This window comes from Heteronotia binoei, chromosome 1 (assembly GCF_032191835.1).
Source record: "Heteronotia binoei isolate CCM8104 ecotype False Entrance Well chromosome 1, APGP_CSIRO_Hbin_v1, whole genome shotgun sequence".
NCBI classification, from domain to species: Eukaryota; Metazoa; Chordata; class Lepidosauria; order Squamata; family Gekkonidae; genus Heteronotia; species Heteronotia binoei.
The window spans coordinates 173292140-173305412 of NC_083223.1; the positions used below are offsets into that span (position 1 = coordinate 173292140).

The window sequence follows — 13273 nt, forward strand, 5'->3', positions numbered from 1 at the left end:
CTTCCTCCTCAGTCTCAGGATTTCTAGAACATGTGTATATTCAGAATCAATTAAATCAAAAAGGGTGAAGAGGAAAAACAAAGGCAGTGGAGATTTCTAAATTGTTTTCTGATCCTGCTGTATCTCACAAGCCTCCAGTTTGTGTAAATGCTATTAATGACCATAAGAGGGCTCACTCAAAAACAATTACTCTAAACATCCAGTTGTTTAGTGTACTTCCCCCTCCCCGCAAAAAATGTTGGCAGGATTGTACTTTATATTTTTCCCTTCACAGGTCAAAGCATAGTATGTGACCTTCCCTCACAACAGACACCTTTTATAAATTGCCCACTGCACCATAGGCTAGATGGAAAAAGGGGGGGAAACCAAAAATTTTTAGGTAGCTGCCTAGCTTACATTCTTTAAGGAGAAGTTTCTTTAGGATGTCTTCATTACACCAGTTGAAGAACTGAGAGGAAAGGTGCTGAAACACCCATGGAGGCACATTAATCACCTCCTGACGGGTGGAGAAAGTGCCAAAAATCCTATTTAGCTTAGCTTTTGAATCTTTCCACAGGTTCAACTTTCTGTTAGGGCAATACACAGATAGCACAAAGAACAACTGCATTTCTCAAGTTAATCATATCCTATTATCTTTATGAGACATGCAGCCTAGTTTTCATTTCAATGTATCTTTACCAAAAATGACCTTACTTCTTTGCTGGAGAAGTTTTTTGTAGATTCCACATTTTTAAAGTGTGGTCCTCTGATGCGGTAATTAACACTGGTTCAATAGGATGGAAAGCTAGACCTCTTATTCCATCAAAATGGCTTCTTAAAGTAAACTTGGGATTCCAAGTCTTCCTCAGGGCATCTTTATTGTTTGCTATCTGTTTTAACAAAAGCAAAAACCTGTAACTGTGGGGAAGGGTGAGTAAAAATTATAACCCAATACCCAATATATTTATTTTCCTGTTCAGTACGACTGTCCGCTGGAAGATGGTAAAATGGAGATGCGATATCCCCTACTCACCCAATTTGATGTTATTTCTTTTTATATTACAGCAACACTACTGACACATAAGGTAACAAATACAGAAAGAGCAAGAAGTGTTGTACACCCCAAATCCTGCTTTCTAACAGTGAAGTTTACATAACAGCTTGAGATATGAATTCAATCCAGCTTCAAGAGGGGAATGGATAAGCATATGGAGCAGAGGTCCATCAATGACTATTAGCCATAGTGTATTGTTGGAACTCTGGGGCAGTGATGCTCTGTATTCTTGTGCTTGGGAGGGGGCACAGTGGGAGGGCTTCTAGCTCCACTGGTGGACCTCCTGATGGCACTTGGGTTTTTTTGGCCACTGTGTGACACAGAGTGTTGGACTGGATGGACCACTGGCCTGATCCAACATGGCTTCTCTTATGTTCTTAACATGCCAAATGAATAGTATGCAGGTCGTGGATATGGCTTCTAACTTATCATTCTTCCCACTGGCTTCAGCCTTTCATAGAAGTTCCCTTCACTCTGAAGGCTTAAACTTGCCCTCACTCTTTCTGTAACACCCTGTACATATGCTTGGTACTGAAAATGCCAGTTGTCAGTGCTGCAATTTTCTCATCACCCACATCATTTCAAGAATGCATATTTGTGCTCTCTCTTCACCCCACCTTCCCACTACTCCATTTGCACAGAAGGTGGTTTCTTTAAATATCTACATGGTTGTTTGATGCTTTTCCCTTCTTTAAACACTCTCTGCCACGGTGCCTGTCAAAAACGTTCAGTTAGTAACCAGCAATAAACCCTCTCGCAATGGCCAGCAACAAGCAATCATTATACTGGTCTAATACTGTAAAAGCATCTGTGGATCATTCTAGAATGATAAACAAGTTTTGTATAATTAAAACAACTGCATCAAGCATTATCCTGCATACATACTCTTAAGAGAATGCCACACCTAACAAGACGGTTTCCAATAATGCAGGGATCAACACAGTATAGGAAACTATCTAAGAAGTTATGGAGACAGTCTTCATATGAAACAGAAATAAGTTATGACTGTAAGAGTACTGTTACTGAGTACTGTTCAGCCACTATTTTTAGTGCATAATGATGGACCTATGATGACCTATCATCCATGAATTTGTCTAATCCACTTTTTAAAGTTCTCTGACTGGTGGCTGAATGGGGTCTGTGTATCTGGAGGCCCACTACCTTTGAATGCCAAGTACTGACAGGCAACAGCAGCAGAAAGCTTTGGCCTTCTGGAGCATCTGGTCAGCCACAGGAAATGGAGATCTTTTCTGCATGCTCGACTTACTCCTGATTTTCATTTTCTTCAGTTTGTGCCTTTAATAATGAGGATTTTCAAAGGAGGGTGCCGTCACAGTGACATCACAGCACCCCCTCTTATTTTTTTTAAAAAAGAATGGCCCTAAAATACTGATATAATGTTATAATGATAGTTGAAGCAGGTTCTCTGAATTTCCAGCTTTCATTTTCATTGTACAGACCCCTTTCAGCTTTAAAGGAGCTGCAGAAGAAACCCCCCAAAACAGCTAATGCAGCTGTTTTGGGCTCACTTGTGAAGTCTCTTCAGACAGGCACGTTTAAAACGGCAGCACAAGGAAGCCTAATACAGCTGAGCCTGTGGAGAGAAGTTTCCTTGCCACACACTTTTGGGCAGTCTTGCACAACTCCTTTAAACTGGGCTGCATAAAGGCAGCCCAATGGAACTGAGCCCGTTTGGGGATGTGTAAGAGAGCCCAGAGTTGGGCCAGTGGGGAGGCTTCTCCCCACAGGCTCAGCTCCAATGGAGTCCCTTGTGTTTATAGAAGCTGCACTGGCAGGAAGACTTCTCCCTGTGGGTTCAGCTCCACTGGGCTCCCTTGTGCTGCCCAGTTTAAAGGTGTCCAAATGGTAGTAGGTTCAAAGTCTATCTCCTTTTAAGTTTGCCAACTTCAGCACCAGCCCAAGCACTTGTGCCTTTAACACCTGCTAATGTCTACAGATCAAGGTGCTGTTAAAAGGTTAGATTTTTCTACTCCAATAGAAAAGGGAGAAGGAAACAATATTGTTGCCTTTTTCCTCCTCACTGCAGCCTACAAACCTTTATGGGTCCCATGATCCACCTTTCCCAGAGCTGGAAGGTACTGGGGGGTGGGGGCAGAATAGAAAGCAAGGGAAGATTAACATTCCTTATCTGAGCAGACTGCTGGATCACTAGGCAACAAAAGCTTCCACTAAGCTCTTCCACCTTTCCTGTTTACCTTAACAGACAGAACCACTTAAACATGCCACATGCACAGAAAGGCTGTGTACAGATCTGCTCTCTCACTAAGTGAAGGTAAACACCTACACACCAGAGCATGGAAATTATATCTTTTATGAGTAGCATCTATAAATTATTTTATTAACATCACTTGTCTTAAGTCTTTGATGATAGGACATGAAATTCTTTTAAAACTGACAAGGGGAAAACAGCATATTGTGAATTACAACTTACATCATATGTCAGTGAATCTGCCTCATTTGCTACTGTAAGACCTGCCAGTTCTCCAAGACCCAGTTCACTTTCAAGGGCCTCATCTGCTCCCATAATAAAAGATTTTCCAGATGAAGGAGGGAACGTTAAAGCTTCCACTGAAAGAGAGCAAATACAAGTATTCCATTATCCCCAGAGCTGTGTACTACATTATTGCTGGCATAATATTTCTAGGAAATTCAGTTTAGTAACCTCAAGAAGAATCCAGGAACGAAGAATCCAGGAACAGATACTTGCCAAAAACAGACATTTTAAATCCATATGCCTCAGAACCCCCTCAACACAATTAGATACAAAAAGGCAAAAGTATATAACTAACTGAACAAATATATGGCAATTACACACTGGGGGGAAATATCAGTAAGGGATCTCAGACAAAGGTAAAAACAAACATTCTTGCATTAACAGAAATCAAAATATAACAAGTTAAACCAAAGTTCTCAAGTATGGCGGGAATTTGTGGAAGCAGGTCTTTCCTGCTTTTCCATTCCCTTAGTATATACCTGCACCCACTATAAAACTTCTACTGAGGGTTAGAAGAAAATCTGGAAAGTAGTGGTATCTGGCACTTGGGGCTATATCAAAAAGAGAGAAATGAATAGGGCTCCCCCCTCCCTGTATCAGAGCAAGCTGTGTGAATAGCATTGTAAGAGGGAAGGAGAGATGGGGGAATTTTTTTTTAATGGATACAACACACATAGTTCTTAAATCCACATCCCTTTTATACTTTTGATTAAACAGGAACAGATTAGTGCAAGTAAGGGACAAATATTTGCATAATTTTATCCAGCAATTTGAGGGCAGCAATTTTTGGTGGGAAAGTAACACAAGTGAAAAAGAGTTTAAACAGCCTGGCATGAAATTCCCATGCTGGTTTCTCCTGGGAAGCTGCAGTACCAATAGCAGCATTCTGTTGAAAACTGGGGACGGGGGCTATACATAATGTGCAGTTTTATCTTTAGCATCTAAAATACAATATAGATTAAAGTATATAGATATTTCCCTAGGCTGCTTTAGTGAGATGAATAGCAGAGATCCAGGATATAAATATAGATAATCTAGGGAACATCAAAATCAGATCACAATTAATGAAGAAAAGGTCCTAAAAAAATAGCAGAAAACTATTAACTTCACATGGAATGGAAAAAAGCCAAGAGTAAGATTTAAAATAATGCAAGATGAGAAAAAAGAGAAGACGACTGCAGATTTATACCCCGCCTTTCTCTATGAATCAGAGCGGCTTACTATCTCCTATATCTTCTCCCCCCACAACAGACACCCTGTGAGGTGGGTGGAGCTGAGAGGGTTCTCACAGCAGCTGCCCTTTCAAGGACAACTTCTGTGATAGCTATGACCCACCCAAGGCCATTCCAGCAGCTGTAGGTGGAAGAGTGGGGAATCAAACCTGGTTCTCCCAGATAAGAGTCCGCACACTTAAACACTACATCAAACTGGCTCTCACAGAGGAGGTTTGGCTGGACCGACTATTAAGTTATATTGTCAAGCAGCAACACTAGTCTGGATAGAATGGATTATAAACCCAGATGAGAGGAATATTAAATTGAAAATAGTTGATACTAAGGAAGGAATTCACAATTATTTATGGATCAAGAAGTCATGAAAAGCTATTCAGAAGCAAGATGGTAGCCATACAGTGAGAGATGGATTGCTAAAAATATGGTTTCAATGTAAAATATGGTTTCAATGTAAAGACAGAGTAAGCTCACCTACTTCGCCACTGACATCTCCAATCAATGTCTATTGTGAAAAAATGAATACTTAACTTATGATGATATCATAAAACATGGAAGAATAAAATCTTGGCAAGATATACAAAATGAAGGAAAGAATATTCAATGGCTGAAATATCATCAAAAGGCATCTAAATGCAAATAATTAATAGCAAGAGAAGGGGGCTACCTAAGACAGAAAACAGCTTATGAACACCTGATTACAGGTGATCTAAAACATCTATCAGGATAAATATATAAAATGTTATTGCAATATGAAACAGAAGCAAAGCAAGTGAAGGACTGTATGATCAAATGGATGAAAAACTTTGGAGAGAATATCCTTATGAGCCAGTGGGAAAACTTTTGGACAAAAGAAATCAAGTTTACTGAATCTCAAACACTAAAGAGATAATTGGTACAAAATGTTCTTCAGATGGTACATCAAACCCAAAGAAATTGCAAAAGCAAACAAGAGTCACAATGTCAGATGTTGGAAATGCAAGAGTACAGACTCAACCGTCTATCATATGTGGTGATCTTGTAAGAAAGCTAAAAAATATTGGATAAAGATCCCACGAAGAAATACAAAAGATATTGAAAGTCAATTTCCTGATGAATAAAAAAAAATGTTATTAAACACAGTACCATCTAATCCATCAAAAATTCATAACGAACTATTTAAATATATGGTGATGGCGGCATCAAAACGGAAAGCTGAAACATGCCCAGAATTGATTGGAAAAATAAACTGATTATATGACCATGGCAAAGCTAACATCCTACCTGAGTAATAGACCAGAATCTGAATTTCAAGAAAAATGAAATGTATTTTTGTATATATCAACCAAAATTAGGTTGCAAAGCTTGAAAGACTAAAATGATAAAGACCAAAAGGATTAAGAGACAGAATTGAGTAGCATATGTTCAAAATATTTATGGTTACAATGACCTAACATCAGAAACACTAGAATTGTCAAGAATGTTAGGAATGTAAATGTACTTAAATGTAGTCCTGACCAAAATCAAAAGTGCATAAGTAACTTGCACTTAACAATGTAAGATCTGTTCAGCAATCTTATAGATAAAAAAACGTTATCAGCTACAATTTATTAGATAATATTGATGGCTTTTCTCACTTACTGATTTTTATGTTTTTGTTGGTCAAAATATCATTGTTCATGTATAAATGAACCATTGTAGTATTGCTATCTTATCTTACCTTTTTCTGTTTGTTTTTTCTGGTTCTTTTTTAATGTTTGTTTTCTATGTTTCTTTATATAAAATATTATCTATAACTTTATATTAAAACACAATTAATGAAGGACCCCATAGGATAGTTTGTAGAGCTTGGAGGGACACTACCAGGCACTGTTCAACTAGAGGCATGACTTATGTGGGGCATATCCATGTGGGGCCTTGCGCTGCAGCAACCTGAAAACCATCATGATCACTATAGTCATCAGGGCATGTGGGAGTGTTGATTTACAAAAATGTTGCCTTTTATTGGGTTCTAGCTGGCCCAATGACCTTCAGCACCCCTGGGGAGCTTGTTTGGGAACCAACATCAAGTATAAATTGTCTTTAGGGTTTGTAGAATCTTTCGGGATCAAGTGCCGTGTTCTACTGGAGAAAGTTTTCCTTCCAGATGTTTCGTTCTCAGCTGCGGAGAACATCCTCAGTGGCGTTGCAGCCGGAGCAGGCGCTCAGACCTTCTTGGCTGCTGTGCATTGAGTGGAGCCAGGGCTGCTGGAGAGCTGCTATTTCTAGGTTGGAGGGGGTGTGATGAAAGGGCAATTGGTTTGTGGATGTGCCCATTGTTTGGTGGGGCTTCCTGGAAGGGTAGTGATAAGGAAACTGGCTGTTGCCCTTTCATCACACCCCCTCCTGCCTAGAAATAGCAGCTCTCCAGCAGCCCTGGCTCCACTCAATGCACAGCAGCCAAGAAGGTCTGAGCGCCTGCTCCGGCTGCAACGCCACTGAGGATGTTCTCCGCAGCTGAGAACGAAACGTCTGGAAGGAAAACTTTCTCCAGTAGAACACGGCACTTGATCCCGAAAGATTCTACAAACCCTAATGATGTTACCAGCCGTGAAAACCTGAAATCTTTGATATAAATTGTCTCTTTAGGCCAAAACAGAAATGATTCTGCAAAGGTCCATTTATAGCACTCCCTATTTTTTTTTTTTAGACAGCTGAGGCACAAGCTTTCCCCCTGCACATGCAGCACTGACCTTCATCTGTTCTGTTGATCTCATGTTCAATAAGTCGTGACGTACTTGGTCTAGTAGTTGGTACAACTGATGGTTGTAATGACGGAAGATCATCAACATCTCTCAAATTAGCAAGCATATCTTGCAGTTTTGACCTGTTGGGCCCTGGCCAAAACACAAAAAGTTGTAAAGGATTATGTAAACTTTATTAACGATAATTCTATTTGTATTAAACATGTTATTCTGACAACTATCAATGGACACTATCTTTAGCAAACATGTGAAACCTCAAATAAAATTAATAAGCCATTGTGGCTAGCAGTAAACTAAGTTTATGGCATGAAATAAGATGCTTCAAAAAGGAAGTGATGGATGCAACTGAAATTCTGCACACACATTTCATGGACTTGCATGACAATGTAAAATACATCCAACTGACAGCAAACAATAAAATAAAATGGTTTTTACTTTTCCAAAAATTGCAAATATGTGTGTATTACATTTTTGTGCACAAGTTCTGAAACTTTCACAAAATTAATCATTCATGTGGTTATTTTAGCTTGGTCGTGCCACAGTCTAAAGAATATGACAATTACTTTAGAACAAAAACAAAAGCAAAACAAATCAAGCAAGAGTCACTGTTTTGTTCTCCCTGAAGCTACATGTGGTGAAGACCCATGCCCTTCTCAACACTTACCTGCATTTTGCTCCATCACTTTCCCACATCCCTGTTTTGATTGTTTTATATAGGACTGAGGCTGAAACATATCTTCGGTAGTTTTTCCTGTTGTAAGTTTAATTAAGAATGGGAAAATGTCTTACCCACAGTCCATAACCGTCCTAGTCTAGTAAACAACATAGCTATTTCTAAAGTGTATTCTAACATGGCTGTACTCCACACACTTAACAAGGACTTTTCGCTACAGCCTTGCAAAATCACAGAAATTTCCTCGTCAGAAACTATTTTACCCAAACCCTGCCAAAATGACAATAATTCTAAATCACAACGTGGCACAATTAATATTTGTTTTAAGTAAGCTACATAGGATTTTGCAAGACTGTATCACTGCCTGCAAAAACACAAAATTTTATAGGCATGTGCATTCATCACTGATTAATCTCTAGAGGCTTTATAGCACAACATTCAGGTTTCCACTGTACTCTGGATTTCCTCTCTTAACCTCATCTAATAAAGCCAACTCATCAGTTTTAAATTCCTCTAGATTATATGGAATTAGTGTCTCTTCAAAAAGTCTGTCCTGAACAGATGCTTGATGTCAATAATAGCTAAAAGCTACTTTGACTGTTATTCATGGGACCAATAGTAATTGTTCATAAAACAGTGCTTGGTGAGGTAGAGAGGAACAATAAATTCTAGCCTTTAATCAACTGCTCTTATTGAAACATATAGGTCTCTAATTCAGAAAGCTGTGCCAAGAGTATAAAAACAATCTAGCAATTCAGATTGCAATGCCCAGCAGGTGATCAAAGAACTGAATGATAGAGCTCCAAAGCTCTTTGTCTTAGACCTGAAACATTTAATGTTCTGGTTTTATAACAGAGGCAAGAAGTTGTTTTCTGTGCCTGTGGCAGCCATTCTTTTGCTATGTGTCCTACTTTAATTAGTGTTACGGTGTTCTTACACACCCATGACTTCATCTTGGACAGTAACAAGTTGTACGAAACTAAAACAGTCCATCATTTACGTATTGTGACCTGTTAGAGCTACAGTACATGATTAATGTATGGTGATCAGTGTGGTAGTGCCCCAAGCTGTACAGCCCTACTGGATGCCCCTGAGTTCTTATGTTCCAGCCTGAAATGCCACAAAATGCTGCTGCTGGTGTCACTTGTTATATACAACCATATTCGCTGCAAGTTATAAAGTGAAGCCCCAAGCTGGGGAAGTCATATTGAGGAATATATGAAAGAAGGGTGAGATGTCATCTTTATCCAAAGTGGACTAGTAGGAATTAAATAAAGGGCCTTTGTCACTAATGTTAAGAACAACTGAAGAAACAAGGCTGACTGCACCTCCTTTGTGGGTTCATGCCAGGACTGTTAATACGCATTCCAAATTTGGTGAGACTAGGCTGGAATCCACAGTAAGGATCTTCAAGCAATATGCAGTGGAGCCTATAAAACAGATTAGGCCACATTAGGCCACAGTTGACCAGGCAAACTGGAAGAAACCTCAGTATTTTAAAAACTGGAGCAGAGTTATGGGATCTGCTGACAATTGTTGATCAGATCCAGAAAAGTGGGTTATACCCCAATTACTGTTTTGAAGGCAAACTGCACAAAACATTTTAGAAGAATGAAAAGTAGTTACATCTCTTCTGAAGATGATCTTATGATTTTGGAGAACAACTTCCCAGGTCTCACATCTGAGGGACGATAAGAGATACTACTCTTTATCCTGCTAGATAATGTGAAGATCACCTTTTCACGGATTAGTAAACAAATAATGAATGGCTAATTATCCTAAGAATTGAGCAACAATTTCTGCAACAATGTGCACTGTCTAGTGTGCCTTTTGCCACTGAGGGTCTTTTAATATTACTAACTATAGATTTTTTACATTGTTCCATGTTGGTATAGTGACCCAATTATAGAATGAAGTTCAACTAAGAAACACTATAATTTTAATGAACCGTACACTATAGTATAACTTGTTATAGATACAGCCTCTGAAACATGTTAAAAGTTAGCACTTAATAAGATAATCATATACCCTATCACATAGGGGGAAGCTTACACTTTTTATCAACTCTGCAAACACATACAGTGATAGTTCTTGCAAATGCCTTAGCAAATTCAACTATCTCTCTTGATTATGTGCAGTGGTTTCATGAAACACCTGCAAATATTCTAACAATACCTCTAATGTGTTTGAAATATAGTACCTGAAACGTCCATGCTAAATACTGAAACACCTCGCATGACATGTTTTTAGAGTACAGCTTCCAAATAATAAATTTATATTTTAAGAAATGCAAGACAGAAAAAAAGGTATGATACACAGGGCTAGAAAGTAAACTTCAAAATACTGAGCCAATTGTTTCCCTGGCATCAAAATGGAACTTCAGATAATAAAGTGTTCTTTGAGAAGGGCAGACTGATTTTACTAGTCAGCCTGGTAAGATTTGTTTCCATTTCGAGCCCTGCATTCAAACTACGAGGACAGCATGATTTGCATGTATCAAAACATTAAATACAAACAGGGGTAGAAATTAATTTATCAACTTCCACTACTGGTTAAAAATATGTCCAGACCAAAGATCCTCTGTCATAGTTTTTATATACTGGTTTATGTTGACCCTGGGACTGCTCTTCATAGGCTTTTAGTATGCACATGGTTCCCCCAATATTATGGGGTTTTTTCTTGGTTATAACACAGTGTGTATACATGTTTCCAACTGAGCCACCACAAGAGAGAGGGAGAGAAAAGGGAGGAGGAGAAGCAGAAGTAGCAGACGAAGCAGAAGCAGCAGAAACAGAAGAAGCAGTAAAGAAGCAGCAGAAAAAGAAGCAGCAGCAGAAGATGATGAAGAAGAAATGAAAGGGCCGTTAGATATCTCCAATGGGACTAACAGAAATTGTGACTTCATGTAACTCTCTGCTTACTTTTTTTAGGGAAATCATTTTATAGCTCAATCAAACCCTTCAGCTGGTTTGGACATACTTCAGCAGGAAGTGTATTTTTTTCTGTGATTTCCAAATGTGCTGTTACTTAAAAGTATTTTAAAATTTCTCCCACTTTATCCAACTGGATAAAAGCAGTGCCCCTTAACCTAATCACTTTATATTTTGAATAACATTAATTTCCACCCCTTTTAAATTGGTGAACAACAGGAAAGCAGTCAGGAGCAGCAAAGTAAAAGAGTAAGTTGTTTGAGGAAAACATTGAAAGATAGATAATATTGGCGAAGTGAGAGAGGTGGGATTTATGGTCTTAAGATGCAATGTTTTCCACTTACTCTTCACCCCCTTTTTCCCCTTGCGCTCCTTTTTGTATTGCTCCTTCAGTTTGGTTATTACTCCCTGGTCCACATTCCAGGCTTCAGGCATGAGACACTGGTCTTCCTTTTCTAGACAAAGTAAAACAAATGAAACATCCTCTTTATGTCATTTAATTTGTTTTGGAATTGAAAGAGGCAGCAGCAACTGATACATACATTTTATTCCAATTTAAGAGCACTGCAGTTGAGACTACCTTTCCATCTCATTTGTTCATAACCTTTAAGAAAATAATTATTAAGGGCTGCAGTTAATGAACAGTTTACAAATTCTGCCCCAATTCAGGTCTAAGTGAAAAGTATTTCTTCGTTAGTTAATCTAATTTTGAATTATTTAAAGCTTATTATATTTTGGTCCTCCTTTTGTGCTACTTAAATATTTGAATAAATGCTTAGCTTTGACTGGATTTCTTTTAATATTGAACAAGAGAGCTCAAAATGACTAAAAACTCAATGAGAAGTTGGGCCACTGCTGTTTCAGAATGCAACAGAAACAGCAAGTCTAGACATTACTCCCAGACAAGTACACGTGTCTTCTTTTGACTGTGACTTTCAAGAACTGAAAGACATAATGCAAGGAACATATCTTTCATTTAAACAGTTCAAATTATGACAATACAAACTTCAGTTACCAACTTTGGCATTACCTTATGTTTCAAGATTGACTGATCACAGAGAACATTTTCTCTTTGACAAATCCAGATAGTTACAGTAATACCCAATTCCACAAATTACATTTTATACAAATACTGATGCAAAGTGTCACACTACACCTAAAGACAGTTTCTCTCAACTACCATATACCCAGACTAAAATTGGGGCGAGTCTAGTAGCACCTATTTGCATCTGACATAATGAGCTTTGATTTTCAGTAGATTATAGTCGTGGAACTATTTTCCAAGTGCAACTTACATTTTTTTAAATGGCCTACAAAATGGTTACCAAAGACTACCTGTGAGGACAAACTCAGTTCTATAGAAGTGCTCTCTGCTTGCAACACTAGGGAGGAGAAAGGTGCAGAATTTGGCACTCCACATCGTGAATAGTTGAGTACTGCTACCACTTCTCCTAGGGTCCTGTAGAATGACATTCTTCTCATCTCTACACTTTGGGAGGATCAGAGAGTTGCCTTAACAGCAGTCTGCTTCAAATGTTAAGCAGAACAGTTTGGTGTAACTCCCTTTCACCTTTGGTTACACATCTTGTGTAGTGACATGTATAGAGAATTCAATACAATGGCTTACTTATCTTAAAATAAATTTATTTAAAAACCTAGTCTCTTCCAGTGTCTTTAAAGAAGTCTCAATTTATTGAACCAAGCCTTGCTCTATTAATCCATAGACATGTAAAGATCACGTTTTCTTCCTTCCGTCACCAAATACTGATGCACAGTAGCATCCTCTCAGTCTACAATCTCATTTACACTTACCTAGGAGTAGGCGCCACTGAGTTCAGTGGGACTTAACAGTAAATAAACATATTGCCAGACTGTCAACAGTTCATACACCATAAAACTATGCTTTCAAGCTCAATGGAAGAAACATTCACATTGGTGCCAAATGAATGATCCACACAAAAATAAATGGAGCTACAGATATAAGAACCATAAAATGTTCAACAAGATGGAGGTGATAAATCCAAAGGATCACGAGAGTAAAGCAAATGGTGATAATCAGGGAATATACAGTGTTAGAGCCAGGGGATCTCACAGAACGTTCCCTGACTTTCCCCCTACTGTTGAAATTCCCTGCATACCTCAAAAACTGGCTCTTGTGAAGGAGGATTAG

At 38.6% G+C, this 13273-nt stretch overlaps 1 protein-coding gene across 4 annotated transcripts in view; it reads right to left on the minus strand.

Annotated features, from left to right (window-relative positions):
- STRN (striatin) overlaps window positions 1-13273 on the minus strand; it is a 90536-nt gene that overhangs the window by 17992 nt on the left and 59271 nt on the right. For 2 of the 4 annotated variants that reach the window (XM_060244200.1, XM_060244192.1), the window contains exons 8-12: window positions 11448-11558; window positions 8165-8251; window positions 7489-7632; window positions 3486-3622; window positions 694-869 (exon numbers count right to left, since the gene is read on the minus strand). In XM_060244200.1, coding sequence (XP_060100183.1) covers window positions 694-869; window positions 3486-3622; window positions 7489-7632; window positions 8165-8251; window positions 11448-11558 — 655 coding nt within the window. The remainder of the gene's footprint in view (window positions 1-693; window positions 870-3485; window positions 3623-7488; window positions 7633-8164; window positions 8252-11447; window positions 11559-13273) is intronic. The other 2 variants (XM_060244208.1, XM_060244217.1) reach the window with 2 other exon arrangements.